Raw genomic sequence first — 9,584 nt, forward strand, 5'->3', positions numbered from 1 at the left:
GAAAATGTTTTGAGAATGATGATGGCAACATATGTACAAATGTGCTTGAAACAATGGATGGATGGATGGATGGATGGATGGATGGATGGTGGCAAGAGCTGTAAGAGCCCCCATTAAAATGAATCTTTTTTAAAAAAAGAAGAAAATGCTTATCCATGAACAAGAAAAATGATCAAATAATATTACCAGAAAAAAAAGACCAAAAGCCACTGAGCTACTGAATGGGAAAAAAGATCATTTCATGCACAGAAATTAAATCTACTGATAAATACTGAGGGCTAGAAAATACAAAGCAGAACAAGAAGAGAGAGGAGAGTATAGAACAAGTGACAATGCAGAGACCGGACAGCTCATGACAGCTGAACAGTGAGTCGGGGACACTGCAGGGGGCCTGTGCATTTGCATTATGGTGGTGCTGGCAGAGAACGCTGAAAGTACCCCAGATGGGCAGAAACGCCAACAGACTTGTTCTGGAGGACGGACAGCCAGAATGCTCCTAATGGCGAGGCTTTGTTTCATGTACTTTGGACATGTTATTAAGAGAGCCCATGCCTGGAAAAGAAGATCGTGCTTGATAATGCAGCGGTGGACCTAAAAAGAAAGGCCATCCTCTCTGGACTGGCACAGTGGCTGTAACAATGGGTCCAAACATAACAAGAGTTGTGAGGATGGCTTAGGACCAGGCAGTGTTTGTTCTGTTGGGCAGAGTGATGGAGCTGTTATTAGGCAAAACCAACTTGACGGCACCTAACAACAGCAGGATTAGTTTCTCTCTGAACTCCCAAGATGCTTCTATTTGGCCACTTAGGGAAAAAACTGGCCCTTAAAGATGTCCACATCCAAATCCCCAGGTTCTGACTGCTGCACAAGACCCCTGTAAAGTGTCGAAAAGTAGGGATGTCACCTGGAGGACTAAGGTGCACCTGACTCAGACTGTGGTATTTTCAATGGCCTCATTTGCATATGCAAGTTGGACAGCGGATAAGGAAGACTGAAGAAGGGTCGATGCATTTCAATTCTGGTGCTGGCCAAGGATCTTGAATGCACTAGGAACTGCCCAGAGAAAATACATCTGTCTGGGGAGAAGTACAGCCACAATGCTCCGTAGAGGAAAGGATGGCAAGCCCTTGTCTTATATACTTTGGACATGTTATTAGGAGGACCAGTCTCTGGAGAAGGACATCATGCTTGGTAATGTAGAGGTGCAGTGAAAAAGAGGAAGATCCTGACAAGATGTATGGACCCAGTGGCTGCAACACTGGGCTCAAATGTAACAATAGTGAGGATGGGGCCATTCTGTTGTATTATCTATGTCGCTATCTCTGAGTTGGAAGCGACTCCACGGTCCCTAACAACAACACGAATATGCTACCTGGCAAGGAAGAATTAAAGCTGCAGGTGGAACTAAAGTTCCTAATCAACTGACCAAAAATAGGGAGCGCGGAGAACTACAAACTAATATCTGTGTTTGAAGCTCATCTGTTTGGGGCCATCAGTGACAGCAACAATAAGAAACAAATGGCTGTGCTAGTAAAGTCATCCAGAATTTCCATCTAGGTGCAAGAAAACGAAATCCTGGTGTCGGATTTTTGTAGTAGAGATTTGAAAGAAAGCAGGTACAAAGATAATAAAGTATCTGCAAAATGGCTTTCATCACAATAATGTTCTTAACAAGCCTTAATTAGGCAATAATTTTTCTTGAAGTGCAACACTGTCTATGAAAATAAAATGTCAACCGATTTGCTTCATAGAAACATATTAAGGATTCATTTTGTTTGCGTTATCAATTAAACACATCTTACTGATATCGGTGATTATAAAATTGCCATTGCTGAGTGAACTTTAACTTGAAAATTACCTTTTCTGCCGTTTGAAAATACTGTTTCACAAGGTCTTCCACCCTCAGTGTGGTTCCCTCTGAATAAGACCTTGTAATAAATTTCCCAAAGTTGATCTCCTCTCCTAGAGAAATCCATCAATTAAATAAACAAAGTCAGTATTTTGAATTATAATGGTACAAACTCATCGTTTGCTGCAGTGGAGAGATAGGGCACAACTTCATCAATGGCCAGGATGGCCAACACTGTGAATTCTGAGACAAAAATAAGCTATTTTTGCTAATAGCCATGGTCAATATTTCTTTTTCACATCTCCAAGTAGCATGTCTATTCTAGTTGCTCTCAGACCTCTGGGGTCACCAAGACCCCTCTAGGAGTTTACGAGGCCAAAGCTACTTGCCTAATAACATCAAGACAGAATTTGCCTTTTCCTCCGTGTTAGCACTGGTAGTGAAGACAGAGAAGCAGGAGTGAGTATGCTGTGGGCATCGTGGGCAGTGACGGTAGGGGCACAACGCTGTACTGTCATCACCAAGCCAAACTGACCTCACTGCCATCGAGTCAATGCTGACTCACAGCGGCCCTTGCGAGAGTAGAAAGCCCAGTCTTTCTGCAGAGCTGCTGCTGGTGGTTTTGGACAGCCAAGCAAGCACACCACAGCCCAGTGCATAACCACACCACCAGGGTTCCTTTTCGCCACCAGACTCATATCAAAACAAAACGAGCTGCACTGACGATTGTTCTTGATGACAGTACAAGTGCACTGATACAATCTCAAGCCCTGAATCTGCATCAAGCACTGAACACACATCTCTCCGATATTCTGTGAGCCAAGCGGGGAGTCCTTGTAAAGCACTCTGCTGCATTCTGAGGCAAGATGGCTGCTGCAAGGAAAAGTCATTTCAACTGTGAGCTGAACTAGCCATGTTCTTCAAGAAACACTTTTTTTTTTAATAAGAGCTGCCGGACACATGATTATTTTTACTTGAATGTGCCTGATGGCCCTGTGGTTAGGCCCTGAGCTGCTAACTGCAAAGTTTGCGGCTCAAACAGACCAGATGAGACGAGGCTGTCGGCTCTTGTTAAGATTTACAGCCTCGGAAACTCCATATAGCTGTGTTTCCTAAAGGGGGTGATACCGTCCCCTGGTGGGAGCTGGGAAGACTGAGGGGGCTGCTGCACAGCAGATACCTACACTTCATCCTGAATTATGAGGCCGAGTTCCAAAGTTTTTCACTGCCAGGAGAGCACTGACTACTGTGCATACTCGTGTATAAGCCGAGTTTCCCAGCACATTTTTAATGCCGTTTTTGTGGTAAAATTAGGTGCCTCGGCTGATATTCGGGTCAGCTTATACTCAAGTATATATGGTAACACACCGCCACCCAAACAAAAAAAAAAGTGGGTGGCAGGCCAAATTATCTTGGAGCTGTATGCTAGAGTTATTATGAGCTGAGAATCAACTTGATGGCAGTGGGTCTTATCCGTTCACTTGCGTCACCTAAGGAAAGCTACACACAGTTCTCACTGGTGATGATAAAATTCAAGCACTCAAGCAAACACTAGAATTTTGGAAACTGTCTCTCTGCTGAAAGCTTGATAGCTTTCTAATACCTAAAAACTCTTCTGATGAGGTTGATAGCAATACTGATCAGTGTGATCATTTATAGAATGAAGATCTGGACTAAGACCTGCAGCATTCAGTAAACCACTATTTTCCAAAACCCTCCATGGGTAAGATCTGTTCCAAGTTAACAGACCTAGACTATAATGTGAAAGGTTGAAAAGTAAAACTCAGTGCCATGGAGTGGATGCATGCCGACTCACAGTGACCCTACAGGACAGCGAAGAACTGCCTGTGAGTTTCCAAGACTGTACGGGAGCAGAAAGCCCCAATTTTTCTCCCAAGGAGCGGTTGGTGATTTCAAACTGCAGACCTTTCGGATTGCAGCCCAAACCGCTTTGCCACCAGGGCTCCTGATATTATGAAAGAGAATCCACAGTGATCTGAAAAGTCTACTACCATCACCCCCTTCTCTACCTGGGGTCCCTGGGTGGTACAACATGCACAGTGCTCAGCGGCCAACACAAAGGCTAGCAATCCCAACGGTTAGAGATCCACTTCTGACACTCTGCAGAGCAGTTCTACTCTGACACACATGGGTCACACCACAGTGAGAATCAACCCCAGCAACTGGGTTTCCTCCCTTCTCTTATCGTGGGCAGGAAGATTTTCTTCATACCAATGTTCAACCGGAACACAGCACATTGTCAGCTCTGCTGATGACATTGGGTTGGCTTCAAATACTTTGGCAGGTGCAGGACCTGACACTGACAACATAATTATAAACAAAGGTAGGATCCCCGCCCTTAAGAACACATGATTACAATATTAATTGATATGTAATAAACCTGAAGTGAGACCAGAGACTCATAGCACAGGAGGGGCATCATTTGAGTCAGGAAGGAAGAATTAACATGATTCACTCAGCAAACAGGAAATAAAAATACAGGCCCAGGAGAAAGTTTATATAAAGTTTATCTAAAGCAGGGGTTCTCAATCTAAGGCCTCGGGCTACATGCGGCCCACCGAGGACATTTATCCGGGCCGCCGAGTGTTTTTTCACTTCAAAATAAGATAAGTGCAGTGTGCATAGGAATTTATTCATAGTTGGTTTTTTTTTTAACCTAAAGTCCTGTCCTCCAACGGTCTGAGGGACAGTGAACTGGCCCCGTTTAAAAAGTTTGAGGACCCCTGATCTAAAAAAAAAAGGGGCCCTGGTGCCACAAGGGTGAAGGTGCTCAGCTGATAACCAATGGCCGGGGGTTCCACATACCAGTGGCTCCACCACAGGACAAAGACCCGACGTGCCCCTACTGCCCTGAAGACTACCCCTACACAACCCTCAGGGGCAGTTCTACTGGGCCACCTGCGCCCACTGAAGGCCCAAACCAACTCAACGGCGCCACCACCACCACCACCAACAAAAGAGGAAAAGACGCAGGCTCGCTGTGCCTCTTGACAAGCAGTGAGGACAAACCAACAACTGTTTTTCCCCTGCATTTCAAGGCAAGAACTGTTAATATTATTTCATGATATTGCTACACGATTATGTCAGACGCGATGTTGAGATCATTTACATTTAATCTATCATCGAATGCTCATAGCAATCGAGGAAGCAGCACCTGGTCTCACAGGGAAAAGACAGATGATTTCCTGATTTTATAGAGGAGGCAATGAAACCTCAGTGAAGGGAAACAATGTAAATTCTGCTTACATCCAAAAGGGATCACCAGTACTGACGATGTATGCCACCTCAGTCAGTTCTGAGGAGGGCTACACCCACAAAACTCAAGAACTGATAAGGATGCACAACCTTCCACCAAACAAGTCACTCATTAAAGCTCACACACAGAAATACTGCTCCCCGGCCCACCCCACGGCCACTTGGTCTCTGAGCTCTATTTAGAGACATGGGTGACTCGCTCAAGCTGAATTAAGGGCATGTCCAATTCCTGATCATACACTGATAACTGAGACTGTAAGACCTTTCAATACAGGTTTATAAACACCTGGAGAACTTACTTGCCACCAAATGCCATGATTTTTTGTGAAAATTCTCTGATTCAATTGTTCCAAGGAGAACTCCATGAAGATTCTTCATGAAGAAGCACACAATGATATGACTTTTTTGGTAAGTGTTTGAAATAAGAACAATTACTGTTCATGAAATTTCACTGAAAATTAATTACATGGATCATCAGAAAGAGCAGGGTATGAGATACCATGTATTTCCAAACACTGGAAACTTTCTAAATAACTGTACTCTAAAAGTTGAAATACTTAACATAAATAAAATAGTGCTGTAAATTTTGAGTTTGTTCTCTGAACGTTTATGATAAATAAAAGCACATTTATTTTAAGTAACATATTTCTAAGATCTGTGTTCAGCAGCACTGTTTTAAAAGAACGACACTGGCAGAGCAAGCCTTCCATTCCCCTATTGATGTTCCCCGAGCTGAACAACAGCTGCTATCTAATTTTCCAAAGGCAAGCGATGTCATTATTCCAATCCCAGGTTACCTGTCTAAGCTCTAAGGAAAGCCCTTCCAGTATTACTCTGCACACTTCTTTCACGGTGGTTGGTTTACACGAGCTCCCAAAGCATGTTCTAACTGTGAAAGTGAGACGCGCTTACCCGTTTTCTCCTTCTGTTCTCTGTGCCTGAAGAAGTGGATAATGTCTTTCGGATTAGCCACCCGGTCCACAAATTTCTGGCTAAAGCGGAGCACGTTGAAGGGTTCAAAGCCTCCACTGTAGTCCACCTGGAAAGGCAGAACATGCTCTCAAGTCCAAGTAGTAAGAGTTCACCAATACTGACAGTGCTTTTGTCAATACTTTAAAAATTCACGTGCAGAGTGTCAAGGGCACACGATAAAGGACATGATGGGTTTTATATACTACTACTTCCAGTGAGAAATAAAGTTTGAAAGGCTGATAAGCTTATAGTAAAATATGTTGGTCTGTGGACTCCGGACCCAGCCACAATTTCTACACGGTAGGGATGATGACAGCTCCCCACAGTGGCACTAAAAGACTCGGCACCAGGGATGCTGTCTGAAAAGGAAGCGAAGGCATTCTATATGAATTTCTAAACTTTCAAGGCAAAAAGAAAATCCTATTGCCAAAATAAAATGCTAGCCCCCACCCATTAGTTAACTTGTCAGTCACCAGAGATAGCTTCTCACAGTGGGACCAATGCTGGGAAAATCCATTCCAGAGAAAGGACCACATAATGAGAGCCTTGTGAAACCATTACCTTCAGAGCACAGCATCCATTTAGAACTAACCACTGCTCTCAAGCAGGCTTTTCATGACGTCCATAGCAGTAAATAGACCATGACAGACAGAAGGACCACATCTATTTCTAAGAGACAGCCATTTCCTCAGACTAGCTCTGCCCAAAGCCAGCGCCTCAAAGGGCTTCTCATCACACCAAGCACCATCAGAAATGCCGCTCATTTACTTGAAATGTGGTCGTTATGTCTCTCCTCACACCTCTCTCTCCTGTAATCCCTACAAGTTCAAAAGCCCCTAAAATCCAGACAGAAAAGTACTCAATTAAATATTTGTTCAATTAATCAGTAAGCTCAGGAGGGTGACATTGACATCCACTAAGTACACATTTATTGAATACCTACAATGGTGGACAAGGCACTGTACTGAGGGCTAGAGCTACAACCATAAATACAACACAATCTCAGTTGTCCAGAAACTCACAAGCTGGCAGGGGAGGCAAGCACGCCAGCAGAATGTGGACGATGCTAGGAGCTCTGAACAGTGGGTAAGGAACGGTTCCATGGTGAGCATAGGCCTTAACTGAGCATTGAGGAAACACACAGCAAGAAGGGGCAGGCGTATTCCTCACAGCAGGGGCACACTGGGCTCCAGGGACAGTACTTGCTAATCCAATACGACTGGAGCTTAGGATCTGGAGATGGTTTGCTAGAAGTGGGAGTAGGGGAACCTGGAAGTAGAATCCAGACAGGAAGTTTCTCGATAGGCCAGGTTAAAGAGATAACAAGAATTTCACTACAGCACTGGCATTGGGGTAGAAGGGGACCAAGATTACTTATTCAGCACCAGGTGCTATTTAACTCATTTCCATCATACAGAGTTATGTACAAACTAATGAACATTCACGTGCTCCTGTCATCCAGCGGATAGCAGAGCCCTATCGAGCCCAGGTAGTCTGCCTTCAGTCTATATTCTTTGCACACTGTACGGTCTCCAAGACCCACTGCCATCAAGCCAAGTCCGACTCATAGTGGCACTCCAAAGACAAACTCACGCCCGAGTCAATGCTGACTCACAGAAGCCCTATCAGGCAGGGTACCACAGTCCCTGTGAGTTTCCAAGACTGTATCTCTTTCCACAAGTAGAAAGCCTGGTCTTCCTCCCATGGGGATGCTGGTAGTTTCGAACTGCTGACAAGGCTTCCTTATAGTGTCCCTAGTGCTTCTAAAATTCTGGCTGAACTGTTAATTCTCACTTAACACAAATCCCACAGGGATCTTGTTAAAACACAATTCAGGCTCCTTTTTTTTTTTTAACAATTTCTCTGGTGAAGCCAAGGCTGCTGCTTTGAGGACCATACTGAGGCTCCCCAAGGCTGTAGTAGGGCAGTGTTTCTTTCCTAAAGTGGGTGACACTGCTTCCTGGGGGCGGGGCGCTGCAAAAGCAGATGCTACGCGCTATCCTGGATTATGGGCTACAGTCAACAAGTTTTTGTCAGGAAGGCGCTGAGTGATTTTTGTTTTCCTGAAAAGGGGGTGGTGGTGGAGAGCAAATGTTTTGAGAATGATGAGGGTAATGAATGTACAAATGTGCCTTATACAATTGATGTATGGATGGATTGTGATAAAAGTTGTATGAGCCCCCAATAAAATAATTTTTAAAAAAAGATAATGGAAAAAAAAAGTGGGTGGTGGACCAAAGAAGTTTGGGAATTTATGCTCTAGAGGAACTCTGGATATATGGCTGAACAAGTGGGGATTGTGGTGGAAGCAGTTTTGGAAGTCTCTGGAAAGTTAGAAGCCATATGGCGAGACTGAAAGGGGACAAACTAAGGGAGGAAAAGGGACAAAGATAACACAGGAAGAGAATGCCAAAGAGCACTCAGTTAGGTAGGAAAAGCAAAACAAGGATCTCCCTGACGGGGCAACCTTTACGGAGAGAATGGTTGGGGAAGAGGAGAAGCCATGTTCTTTGAGTGAGGGACAAGACTGAGAAAGATGTGGGAGCTCAGAGAGGTCAAAAAGAGAGACGATTGGTCTGGGGCTTTTTTTTTAATTGCCCTGGCAAAGATAAGCAGGTTTGTAGGTAGAGAAACAATTCAACTTCTTAGCCTTTTTAAATACTCTTAGATGCTAATTCTGTCATTAAGTTTATTGCGCACGTGTTCTGTCAGTAACTGATCCACAAGTGGCAGTGCTGTGCTAATGTTAAACCACCAGCCGCTCTGTTGGAGAAAGGGGAGGCTTCATGCTCCCAGAACGATTACAGGTCTTGGAAACCCAAAGAAGCAGTTCCACCTTGCCCTGGCAGGTCCCTGTGAGTTGAAACTGGGTCTATGGTAGTGGGTTTGCTCTTGGTTGTAGGATGTTTGGACATATAAGTGAACACAATTCACAAGGTGTCATACTTCCAAGGACCTTCTGATTTTGTAGCTGAAGATAAATAATGGCCAAGGTAAATACACTGCATATAGTAGGTTAGAAGAATGAGTGTTATGTGGGGCAGGGAGGCACAAAAAGTAGTTGGGGGGGGGGGGCTGTTAAGTAAGATGCAGTGCTGCATAGATTAGATGCAAAGTTCAATCTTAATTACAGTGGAGCCTCCCGAGCAGATCCGGAGAGGAGTGATCTGATAGGGTCTGAGTGTGGAACTACAGCATAGGTGCCCAAACTTATTTGGCCACGGCCCTCTTTTAAAACAACAACAAAAACCAGAACAATCCCGCCCACATTTAACATTTTTGACTATAACTTATTAACTCAGGAAAAATGAAGCCCCCTGGACCATTCCAGTGCTGCTCCCCCAGCCCCGCCCTCACTCCTCCAGGGAGCAGCCCACTTTGGGAAACAGTGCATGGCAGTAACAGCGGGAGAGGAACAAGAACTTCAAAGATGAGGTCAGGGATCTTGACACGTATTAAACGTAACAGACTACTTGAGGGGGGGGAA

The 9,584-nt window shown here is 44.5% G+C and overlaps 1 protein-coding gene across 1 annotated transcript in view; it reads right to left on the bottom strand.

Moving 5' to 3' along the window:
* The window catches only part of MRE11 (MRE11 homolog, double strand break repair nuclease), a 45,199-nt gene that overhangs the window by 16,814 nt on the left and 18,801 nt on the right, over positions 1 to 9,584 (bottom strand). Inside the window, exons 11-12 of the mRNA XM_045297728.1 lie at positions 6,038 to 6,164; positions 1,859 to 1,962 (exon numbers count right to left, since the gene is read on the bottom strand). Of these exons, the coding sequence (XP_045153663.1) occupies positions 1,859 to 1,962; positions 6,038 to 6,164 (231 nt within the window). The remainder of the gene's footprint in view (positions 1 to 1,858; positions 1,963 to 6,037; positions 6,165 to 9,584) is intronic.

The sequence above is a fragment of the Echinops telfairi genome, unplaced genomic scaffold (assembly GCF_000313985.2).
Source record: "Echinops telfairi isolate 266 unplaced genomic scaffold, ASM31398v2 ScPeMD7_7421;HRSCAF=8459, whole genome shotgun sequence".
NCBI classification, from domain to species: Eukaryota; Metazoa; Chordata; class Mammalia; order Afrosoricida; family Tenrecidae; genus Echinops; species Echinops telfairi.